Below are 12,586 nucleotides of genomic sequence, written 5' to 3'. Positions count from 1 at the left end.
TAGTTTCAGAGGTAGAATTTAGTGATTGATCAGTTTTGTACAGCACCTAGGGCTTATTACATCAAGTGCCCTCCTTAATGCCCATCACCCAGTTACCCCATCCCCCCACCCACCTCTCCTCCTGCAACCCTCAGTTTGTTTCCTAGAGTTAAGAGTCTCTTGTGGTTTTTCTCTTCTCTGTTTTTATCTATTTTATTTTTCCTTCCCTTCCCCTGTGTTCATCTGTTTTGTTTCTAAAATTCCACATACAAGCGAAATGTGGTATTTTTCTTTCTATGACTGACTTATTTCACTTAGTATAATACCCTCCAGTTCCATCCACGTTGTTGCAAATGGCAAGGTTTCATTCGTTAATGTCTGAGTAATAGTCCATTGTGATGTATACCACATCTTCTTTATCCATTCATCAGTTGATGGATGTTTGGGCTCTTTACATATTTTAGCTATTGAGGATAATGCTGTAATAAACATTGGAGTGTGTTTATTTATTTTATATAAGGACCCTTGAGTGGCCTCAAATGATATACTTTTGGAAAAGACTTTTTTTTTTTTTATTTTAAAGAGAGAGAGTTTGTGGGAGCCAGGGGGACTAAGCAGGCTCCACGTCCAGTATGATGTCTGATGCAGGGCTCAATCTCAGGACACTGAGATCATGACCCAAGTCCAAATCAAGAGGCAGATGTTTAACTGTCTAGGCCACCAAGGTACCCGGCAAAAGACTTTCTAGTAGGCAGAATAAGAGCCTCCTGAAGTCATCCACATTCAAATCCCTAGAAACTTTGACTATGTTTTATATATATATATATATATATATATATATATATATATATATATATATATACACAGAGAGAGAGAGAGAGAGAGAGAGAGAGAGAGAGAGATTTAAGGTAGCAAATGGAATAAGGCTGCTAACCATCTGAACTTAAACTAAGATTGGCCAAGATTATGCATTTGGAGCTAATGTAATCATCATGGTCCTCTGAATGTGGGCGAGGAAGGCAGAATAGTTGGATCAGAGAGATGTGAAGATGGCACATTGCTGCCTTTGAAGATTAAGAAGGGCAATGAGCCAAAGAATGCTTGTTGTCACTAGAAACTACAATAGACAAGAGAGCAGAGTTTTTCTTGGAGCATCCAGAAGGACCCAGGACCTGCAGACAGCTTCATTTTAGCTCATTGAGACTTATTTCAGCCTTCTGAACTCCAAAATTGTAGGAGCATAAATTTGTTTCTTGAAGCCTCTAGTTACAGCAGAAATAAGAATGAAATACAGGTATTTATCTAATAAAATTGTTTTGGAGGAAAGCAAATTTTGGTCTCCGAATTAATTCATTTCTCTTCTCTTGGGTAAGGACATTTTGTATTGAAATTCAAGCTTAAATGGAAGAAAAAAAAAAACAAAGTAGATTCAATTTGAGCTTCTGCTCCATTGCTTAAGTGGAATAGAAAAAGTGAATTCCCCATTGCTAACATATAAATGTGATTTTATTTATTTATTTATTTATTTATTTATTTATTTATTTAATAAGTAATCTCTATGTCCAATGTGGGGTTTGAATTTTGTACCCTGAGGTTAAGAGTTGCATGCTCCACTGACTAAGCCAGTTAGGGGTCCTGTGACTTCAGTTTTAAATATAAATTCTGACTTTGAGCCCTTTGTGCATTAACATTAGAAAAAGTAATTCATTACTAAAATTAAGTTCATGGGGCGACTGAGTGGTGAAGTGGGTTAAGCATCAGACTCTTGGTTTTGGCTCAGATCATGATCTCAGGTGGTGGGATTGCGCCCCGCATAGGGCTTTGTGCAGCAGGGAGTCTACTTGAAGTTCTTTCTCCCTCTCCCTCTGCCCCTCCCACTAGAGCTTTCTCTCTCTCTAAAATAAAGAAATCTTTCAAAAATTAAATTACGTTTGCCCATTCTACTTTAAGTTTTTCTGTCTAAATTTCTACATCCTTTTAATTTCATGCTAATTTAAATATTCACTCTTTTGATTTCTATCCTCTCCAAATTTCTTTCAAATTTCCTTTCAACATAAAAGATGGGATTACTGAGTGTGTGTTGTTCATACATGTGTAAGAGTGTATTTGTATGAAATAATGTACAAATGCACACATACATATATGTACATTCGCTCCTTACCCATGAAAGACTTAATAGACAGCAACTATTTCCAAACACTGTATTTATTCCTAACAACATCCACCTGAATTAGGCTTATTATCCCACATCACCATCAGAAATAAGAAAACAGAGGTTTCTGGTTTATTACAGTTTTTACAATTCCATAACAAAATCTTAAAACTTTTGTGCATGTTATATGCAAATAATGAATCATGGAACATTGCATCAAAAACTGGGGATGTACTCTATGGTGCCTGATATAACAAAACAAAAATTATTTAAAAAAATAAAAATAAAGTAATTGTTAGAGAAAAGAAAAAAAACTTTGGTGCACTTTCTTGACATATATATAAATGGACTGTTGCAATATGCACTATTAATTTTTGTATGATCAGAAAATTTTGTGTTTTAAATATGTTTAGTTTATTGTATGTCATTGTATTTCAAGAAATTGTTTAAAAGAAAAAATCTGTTATAATTAATGAATGCAGCAGGACATAAAGTCAATATATAAAAATCGATTGCATCTCTATACACTAATAACAAATAATCAGAAAGAGAAATTAAGGAAACAATCCCATTTACCACTGCAACAACAGGAATAAAATACCTAATAGTAAATTTAACCAAGGAGACAAAACACCTGTACACTGAAAACTATCAGATGTTTCTGGAAAAAAATTGAAGATGACACAAAGAAATGGAAAGATACGCCATGCTTGTTGATTGGAGGAATGAATACTATTAAAATGCCCATACTACCCAAAGAAATATGTGGATTCAGTGCAATCCCCATCAAAATTCCAGTGGCATTTTTTACAGAAATAGAACAAACACTCCTACAATGTTTATGGAATCATAAAGACCCCAAATAGACAAAACAATCACAGAAAGAAGAACAAAGCTAGAGGCATCATACTCCTTGATTTCAAAGTATATCACAAAGCCATGGTAATCAAAACAGTATGATAATGACATAAAAAACATACAGATCAATGGAACGGAATAGAGAACCCAGGAATAAACCCAAAGATATGTGGTTAATTAGCTTACAACAAAGGAGGCAAGAATATAAAACAAGGAAAGAATGGTGTCTTCAATAAATGGTATTGAGTAAACTGGACAGCCATATGCAAAAGAATGAAACAGGACTACTATCTTATACCATAGGCAAAAATTAACTCAAAATGGATTAAAGGCTTGAATGTAGGACCCGAAGCCATAAAACTCCTAGAAGAAAACATTGGTCTTGGCAATGAGTTTTAGAATTTGACACCGAAAGCAAGGGAACAAAAGCAAAAATAAACAGTTCTACCTCAAACTAAAAACTTCTGCACACCAAAGGAAACCAACAACAAAAGGAAAAGTCAACTTCCTGAATGGCAGAGAATATTTGCACATCATGTATCTGATAAGTGGTAAATATTCCAAATATATAAAGAACTCATACAACTCAATAGCAACAAACAAACAAACAAATGATCTGACTAAACAATGGACAGATGATCTGAATAGAAGTTTTGCCAAAGACATACAGATGGCCAACAAGTGCATGAAAAGATGCTCAGCGTCAGTACTCACCAGGGAAAATCAGAACCACAATGAGATATCACCTCACGCCTCTTGGAATGGTCCAAAAGATAAGAAACAGCAAGTGTTGGTGGGATGTGGAGAAAAGGGAACCCTGTGCATTGTTGGTGAAAATGGAAATTGCAGCCACTGTGGAAACTGTGGAAGTTTCTTGACACATTAAAAATAGAACCACCATATGATACAGCAATTCTACTTGTAAGCATTTATCTGAAGAAAACAAAAACCCATGTTCAAAAAGGTATGCACACCACCATTTCATGGCAGCGTAATTACAATAGTCAAAACATGGAAACAACCTAGATTTTCATCAGTGGATGAATGGATAAAGAAAGTGTGCTGCACTGGGTGATGTATGGAAGTGTTGAATCCCTACATTGTACACCTGAAAGTAACGTAACATCGTATGTTCACTATACTGGAATTAAAATAAAATAAAAAAGAAATTGTGCCATATATATATATACATACATATTTAAATATATGTATATATTTATACACACACATATGTAATGGTATACAATTTAGCCATACTAATGAATGAAATCTTGGCATTTGTGACAGAATGGGTGGCCTTGAAGGCATTGTGCTCAGTGAAATAAGTCAGGCAAAGAGACACAAATACCATATGATCTCACTTATATGTGGGATCTTAAAAACAAGACAAAACCAAACCAAACCAAGCTTGTGGATATGCAGAACAGATGGGCAGCAGTCTGAGCTAGGGTGTGGGGAGTGGGTGAAATGGGCAAAAGTGACAAAAGCTGTAAATTTCCAGTTATAAAACGAGTAAGTCAAAGGGTTGTCATGTCCAGCATGGTGACTATAGCCAACAAAACTGTGTTGTAGATTTGAAAGTAGCTAGGAGAGGGGAGCTTCACAACTGTCATCATGAAAGAAGTTCGTAACTGTATATTGTGATGGATTTAACTGAACTTACTCTGATCAGTTTGCAATATATACAAATACTGAACCATTCCATTGTACACCTGAAATTAATGCAACGTGATGTCAGTTATATGTTAACATCAACAACAACAACAATAATAGTGACAAGGGACAGTTCTTTGATAACATTGGCTCAGGGCTAAGTCACAAGTATCGTGGGCCCAGGTGAGTGTCGCAGGCGTTCTTAGCCTATAGCATCGCTATCCATAGGCTGAGGCTTAAAAGGGATGATGATATAGTCTACATCATCAGAAGAGCACTCAAGGAATAAAAAAGAATGACAACAGACCCAACATGAAAACTGTGATTTCACATTTTCCTCTACGATGAAATTACATAAATGTCCTTAGATGCCAAGTGTAGTTTTATTTGTATGAGTAATACAACTCATGATTATTCCTTCAGGAAGACTAGGGAAATTTTACTTGGCATGACATATGTCATTTGAAAAGAAATCATTTTTAAGAAATCAAAGTGGTCTTGTAAATGATACAGAAATTTTCAAATATTTCTGAATCAAGGTTGGGAAAAACTGTGGGAATGTATGAAAATGGACAAAGGGAAAAACAGTATGTATATCAGACAGTGCAGAAAGCTTAGTCAATGGAGTTTTTTGAAACTTTATGGAGAAGTTGAATTCTTTTTTTAAAATTTTATTTTATTTAAATTCAATTTAGTTAACATATAGTGTATTAGTAGTTTCAGAGGTAGAGTTCAGTGATTCATCAGTTGCATAGAACACCCAGTGTTCATTACATCACGTGCCTTCCTTAATGCCCATCACCGAGTTACCCCATCCCCTCACCCATGTCTGTTCCAGCAACTCTCAGTGTCTCCTATAGTTAAGAGTCTCTCATGGATTGTCTCCCTCTCTGATTTCATCTTATTTTATTTTTCTCTCCCTTCCCCTATGATCCTCCATTCTGTTTCTTAAATTCTACATGTGAGTGAAATCATATAATAATTGTCTTTAGTGAAGCTGAATTGTAAGAAATGGAAGTTTCTGGAAATACATAGGAGCAGATTCTATTTCATAGTGATCAAAGAGTAGTTTTACACAAAAGATTTACAGCAGCCATGTTTTGGTTTTGAACAGGAAAGGAGGGCGCCTGGGTGGCTCAGTTGGTTAAGCATCTGCCTTTGGCTCAGGTCATGCTTCTAGGGTGCTGGGGTTGAGCTTGCATCAGGCTCCTTGCTCAGCAGGAAGTCCGCTTCTCCCTTTCCCTCTCCCCATCTCCCCACCCCCCCACTCTTGTGCTCTCTCTCTCCCTCTCTCTATCAAATAAATGAATAAAATATTTTAAAAAAGAAAAGGAATGGAAACTTTATTATTATTATAGAAACCTAACATAGACAGGAGAGAGAAGGAATCTACACATAGATGAAATTAATAGTAGGCAGTAAATGAGAATAAGGCAGTTACATTAAACCCAGTGCTTACAACATACAATCTCATCAGCTGGGGAAGGCCCTGGAAACAGCCAGACCGGAGTCCTGATTGAGAGGCCTGGGCAGAGCCCAGGTGAGCAACTGACCATCCTCATAATGGCCACATTCATAGGGCAAATAATAAGGTTTGAAATTAAACATCTGCATTGCCTATGTGCCATTTGGAACAAGCTGCGATTCCATGTTATTATGTTTCCGTATTTTCAAAAAGCCTGGGTTATGTGTGTCTGCCTCCTCTCCTGGATTGTATTTCGGGGGATCAGTCCAGACTAGAGGAGGAGGAGGCAAGAGACAGGATTTGTAGCTCTTGGCATCAAGACCAGAAGGCTCAGATCTGACCTGGAGACGAGATAGTATATTTAGACAACTAGGCTCCCAAGGTTATTCCCACAGCAGGAGTCTCACAAACAACATTCCTTAGCCTGCCTATGTACATGCAGGTCCAGGTGGTCCGTTATGTGGGACAAGCCACAAACGCATGTATCCATACAGAACACATAGCTTTGAACCCTGCAATCAAGGTCACTTCTTCACCACTAGGACAAGTGTGCCTTTTATAGCTGCCCTCCTGGAGAATCTTATCAGAGCCCCTTTTATGTCTCTGTTCCTCAGGCTGTAGATGAAGGGGTTCAGCATGGGGGTGACCACCGTGTACATCACTGAGGCCACTGCACTTGCGTGGGAGCTCTGGGTAGCAGCAGAGCTCAGGTACACTCCCAGGACTGTGCAATAAAATAAGGAGACAACTGAGAGGTGAGATGCACAGGTGGAAAATGCTTTATACTTGCCCTGAGCTGATGAGATTCTATGTATGGAGGAAATAATCTTTGAGTAAGAGTAAAGGATCCCAGCAAGGGGACCACCAGCCAGCAGCACAGTGGAAACATACAACACTGTGTCATTAAGAAAGATATCAGAACAGGCAAGTTGGATCATCTGATGGAGTTCACAGAAAAAGTGGGGGATTTCCACCTCTGAACAGAAGGAAAGCTGCAACAACATTAAGCTCTGTAACAAGGAATTCAGGACACTCATGATCCAGGACACCAGAACCAGCAGTCCACAGAAGTGGGGGTTCATGATGACCGTGTAGTGCAGGGGGTGACAGATGGCCACGAAGCGATCATAGGCCATCACAGCCAGGAGAAAGTCATCCCAGCCTGCAAAGAGTGTGGAAAAATAGGTCTGGCTGATGCATCCTGGATAGGTCATAACATTTTTCTGTGTCTGTATATTCACCAGCATCTTTGGGATGATGGTAGAGATGACACAGATGTCTAGAAAGGACAGGTTGGCCAGGAAGAAGTACATGGGGGTGTGGAGGTGGGAGTCAGAGCTGATGGCCAGGATGATGAGCAGGTTTCCACACACAGTGATCAGGTACATGGAGAGGAAAAGCCCAAATAGGAGGGGCTGCAGGTCTGGATCATTTGATAATCCCAGAAGAAGAAATCTTGAAATTTGGGTGTCATTGCCTGGTCCCATGTGGTTGTTGTGATGACTAGAAGTTAGGAAAAAATGATTAATTTTAACACAGTTGGGTATTAGTAACATGGCATAAATGCTAAAATTACCAATGACGTGGGGAAAAATAAGCAGACATGAAGGAAAGTGGATGGGGTATTATTTTTTCTGGAAGATCTGGAAGACCTAAAACAAGGTGACAGTTGAAGAGAGATCTCAGGGAAGACTGCACAGGAGACAGGAGATTATCTGGGTACATGTGTGTCCTTCAGGAGAAAGAGCCAGTGAAAAGGCCCTGAGAAAGGTACCTGATTTGGACAGATATCCAGAACTCACAATGGAGCCAGTGTTGTCAGGACAGCAGCAAGAGGGAGAGTGATGAGAAGTGGTGTCAGGGAATGTTGAGGAATGAGGTGGCCTCCCCACTGCAGGTGAGACGTCAAGACACAGGGAGTCCTTCATTCACATGGTGTTCCTTGCACTTCATTAATTTGTGTCCAAGGAATCCTGTCAATAGAAATGGATCCCTTCCTTATTTCCAGGTGTTGGTTAACATCCTGGTGTCTGTATTTTAAGGGTCCCATATTGGCACACTACAGACTCCTGGGGCCCTGTGTCTGGCAGGCTCTTCACACCTCCAGCTACAATATTTAGGAAAGAAATGTACTAGTTATGCTCTCAACATCAAATTATCATTACCCTAATGAATATAGAAAAATACACAAATTCCAGTTGGTAAGACTCCCATGAACTTGGAACTTGGTGCTCCATTTTAATATGAACATTTTGTCCTGCATTTAGAGAGGTATAAAAAACTCAGAAGGAAGAGAAAAGGAACAGAGGGGAGAAAGTTCTTGTAAGCCCTGATGGTCCCTGAGAGATCGTGATGACAAGAAACGTTCCCTGATTCTGGCTGCATTCCAATGCTAGGTATATCCCTTCAATGCCCAAAATACCTAATAAAACAGCAAAAACCAATTTCTCCAAAAGAGAGAAGAGTGATGTATTTATGATGTCAGGTCACCTTAATGTACGAACATCTGCTAGAAATATGAGCAAAAAGGACTAAATCCACAACTGACCAAAGGAAATACACGATGTGCAAAAATAGCAGGGATTTACCAAGATGAAATGGTAAAAGACTCCACTAAATGATATTAAATCACCATTTTGGAATCTGTGAATGAGTTTTGAACCTTGGATCTACCACACGTTCGCTGTCTGAATTTGAGAAGACAATACATTCATTATAAAATGTTAACATTCTCACCAGAATACTGGGGGTAGTGGTACCATCCTCCCGGGGTGGTCGACAGATTGAGTCCATATGTGTAAAAAGTTGAGCATAGTTCCTTCCTGTTAGTATATGAATGGTTATTCTCTGGTCAGTCATGTTTGTGTGTGTGTGTGTGTGTGTGTGTGTGTGTGTGTGTGTGTGTGTACATACATTTATGTGTTTGCATGTGCACACATTTTTGATCATAATATAAAACACATGTTTACTGTGGACAAAAAAAAATTGGAATCCACTGCAGTAAAGGAAGAAAATGGTTTAATATATGGCCAGTGGCTGCTAACGTGGGAGAAACAGTATGGATGAGGAGTTTACAGAAAACGAGGTTGCAGAGGTCAGCATGGGTGCTGATGTCACATCAGACTCCAGGGAGCCTGTGCTGACTGCTCCACTGGCCTCAAATGGGGTCCACCTCAGGCCCCTGATCTAAGTGTCATTTCTGTCCCTATACCCTGTTTATTTGATCACACATGTTTTTATGTGGCCCAAGAGTGGATGAGGTTGGCTCTTCTCTGACTTTCCTTGGTGGCATTCATTCCTTTGTTGCCTTGGGCTTTGGGGTTTGATCTTTGTTTGACACAAAATCCAATGGGTACATGCCTGTTCTGGTTCTCTGTTCCTCGTCTGCCATGTAGAAGCCTTCCCAGACCATACTCTGCAGAATCTGGCATGTTCCGTGACAATCTATCCCTTTCTGTATATGATTTATCTTTGAAGACCCTGTATCATATGATCACTTAGTTCCCTGCTCTCCATTCTGATATATGATCCAAAGGAGCAGGGCCTCCCCTGCTTTGTTTGACTCCTTGTGCTCACAAAGGTGCACGTTTGTATAGAAACAAGCTTTTTAAAAATGAGAATTCATTAAATAGAAGGAATGGTGGGGAAAATAAACTCATGTTAAATATGGTGAATTTAAATAACTGTCTTCAACAAAACTGAACAATAATCTAATACTAACATCTTAGAGAAAAGATACACAACAACAAAAATCACATCAACGTGGGTCTCTAATTCAGGATGAAATGGCTAAAAGAATAGGAAAATATACTTTTTAATACACAGTGCTAGAACCAGTAGCTCAAGTTATAATTTGATAATATGTGACCATAATTGGACTCAATCATGCTTATGAGAAAGATGCAGGGGATCTTCCATTGAATACAAAAGAACACGTTTCACATAATGACAGGAGGGGATTGTTATTTTAAAAAATGAATCTAATTCCAAAATTTAAAAAATGGTAGAAAAAAAGGAAATAAAGAAAATTAGATGTGAAATAAGATGGCAATATGTACAAAAGCAATTCTTACTACTAAGGATGCAGAAGAATTTCAATGTTTAAAAGCAATGAGGAGACCACAATATGGCCAACTGACAGGTGGGACCTCACAAAATACGTAGGCTTTCACTAGATCCCGTACATACATCTATACACAATACAAGGATTAATTGGCAAACAGCAAAGTTGGTGAAAAAAAATTGCCATTCTATTTTGAAAGAATGGGATCAAAAGACAATAAAAACATACAAATCCCAGTACATAAAAGCAATGTACTTGCAGAAACAATTTGCATATATTAAGTAAAGGGCAACAACATTAAAAATATATTCAGCTGCCTTGGTGATAAAATTGCAAAGTAATGTTCCTTGGCATATCCCTTCACGCATATTAGGTAATTTTTTCCCAGTGAATATCAATGGGAGAGACAATACTGTGAAGGGTATGTCTTAAAAACTGACATCACAAGGTAGCGTTTACCTCCATGGGCCTGAATCCTTCTAATAAATACAGAACAAGCTAAATGTACCCGGTCTGAGCATATTAAAAAATGCTCACACCTCCAAGTCTGATACTCTGTTTTCCTACTCCCTTAGCTGCAAAGCTCCTTGAATATGTTCTAATTTCACTGGAACCACTTTATGTCCCCCAGTCCTTCCTCTGTCTCAACCAACTGAACTTCTGTTCCCACCATGTATTGTCAACAATGATCCCTGTAATGCTGTGTCCAGTGAAAACCACTTTTTAAAATATATTAAATAAACTAGTTTTAAATTTAGTCATCAACCCAGCAAACAAACATGCAATCTCTCAGCTCTGGAATAGGCTGGTTGGGCTCTCAGAGGACCTCAGGTAAAGGTTCTCAGTTTCCATTCTCACCGATCCTTTCCTGAAATACCTGCTGAACTCTCAGACCCTCGTGGGTGGGGTCTATAAGATGAAAGTCTGTGTGTAGAGATCAGAATTCATCCCTGGATGGTTGATGATGGAGACCGAAGCCCTGTTCCCAGACAGGACAGCAGGAAGCGGTGAAGCATGGGTCCCCCAGCCAGACTTAGGAACCCAAAGGCAACAACCACGTCCTTTCCTGCACAAGGATGCACCATGGTAAGGGACTGTAGCACAGGAGATGTTTATAGTCTGCTCATTAGGCACTGTTTCCATTGTTACCCTCACCTCTGAGCATATTATTTCCCCATGGACCACTGGTCTGGACAGAAAGGAAATTTCTTCCTGCTAATTCTGTGTTTCCAGGAGACCAGATTAGAAGTCAGGTGAATCTAGGTTTTCTTACTTCTTCTCCACGATCTTGCCTGCCTTCAAGAGCTCCAACCTCCTTACATCTTTTTTTATTATTAATATTTTTTGTTATATTATGTTAGTCACCATACAGTATATCCCTGGTTTTTGATGTAAAGTTCGATGATTCATTAGTCGCGTATAACACCCAGTGCACCATGCAACCTCCTTACATCTTATCCCAGTTTTGAGTTAATGTTTTCTCCAATCTAAGACTGAGGAACCTGCCTAACCAGGTCTCATGGACCTCCAAAGTACTATCTTATGACAGAGAAGATCCCCTGATATATCTAGAAAATTGCTACTCCCCACATCAATAAGAGAGAGGGGTACCTTAATTTGCTATAAACATATAGATACTATGCCCTTGTCTTCATGATGCTTTTGATTAATCAATTAGGTGACTCATGCTGATAACACAAATTCAGAGCTGCCATTTGCTGCTTCATTTTGAAAAGTTCATTAGTTATGAGATATTTAAATCATTTTATGCACCATACACTGAGTGAGAATCCTATGTGGATTGTTTTATTTCATTTTTACAAAATTCCACTCTGTAAGGTCTGTACTATAATGAACCTTATTCGACACTTGTAAAAGTGGGGCTCAGAAGTCTGGAGTGAGCTGTCCTGAGTTAAGAGCTGAGGAAGGGATGAGCTTTGACTGGAACTCCACCAAGATATTTCCATTTCTCATGCTCTAGGTCAGTGGTTCTCAATCAGGGGCCATTTTGCCTCCAGAAAAAACTTGACAATAATGGAGAAATCTTGGTTGTCATAACTAGGGAGGGGCTACTGGCACCTAGTGGGTTGAGACTAGGGATGTTGCTCCATATCCCACAATGCACAGGAGGGCCCCCACAATAAAGAATTATTTAGCACAAATGTCAACAGTGAGAGGTTGAGAAACACTATTCTAGACCAGAAGTTCTCTAACATTAATGTGTATTTTATCATTTGAGGATCCTGTTCAAATTCAGATCTGATTTGGCAGGACAAGTGTGAGGCTCAGAGAGCCTATAATTGTAACTGTGTCCCAGAGGCTACTGATGCCACCAGCCCTGATCTGTGGAACAGTCTTTGAGTACTAAGGCTGTGGTTCAGTGTTTGAGTCAGGGATAGTTGTTTCTAAACCTTCT

General features: G+C 39.0%; 1 protein-coding gene across 1 annotated transcript; it reads right to left on the bottom strand.

The window, feature by feature from the left end:
* Positions 1-6,631: 6,631 nt before the first annotated feature.
* Positions 6,632-7,594, bottom strand: LOC123792300 (olfactory receptor 7A5-like). The gene has a single exon (XM_045797470.2). It carries the CDS (start codon positions 7,592-7,594, stop codon positions 6,632-6,634), a length of 963 nt encoding a protein of 320 aa, XP_045653426.2.
* Positions 7,595-12,586: the final 4,992 nt, after the last annotated feature.

The sequence above is a fragment of the Ursus americanus genome, chromosome 14, assembly GCF_024610735.1.
Source record: "Ursus americanus isolate L20-20 chromosome 14, mUrsAme1.1.p, whole genome shotgun sequence".
Taxonomy (NCBI): Eukaryota; Metazoa; Chordata; class Mammalia; order Carnivora; family Ursidae; genus Ursus; species Ursus americanus.
The sequence above is the reverse complement of the archived record's forward strand: the minus strand, read 5'-3'. Positions and strand labels throughout refer to the sequence as shown.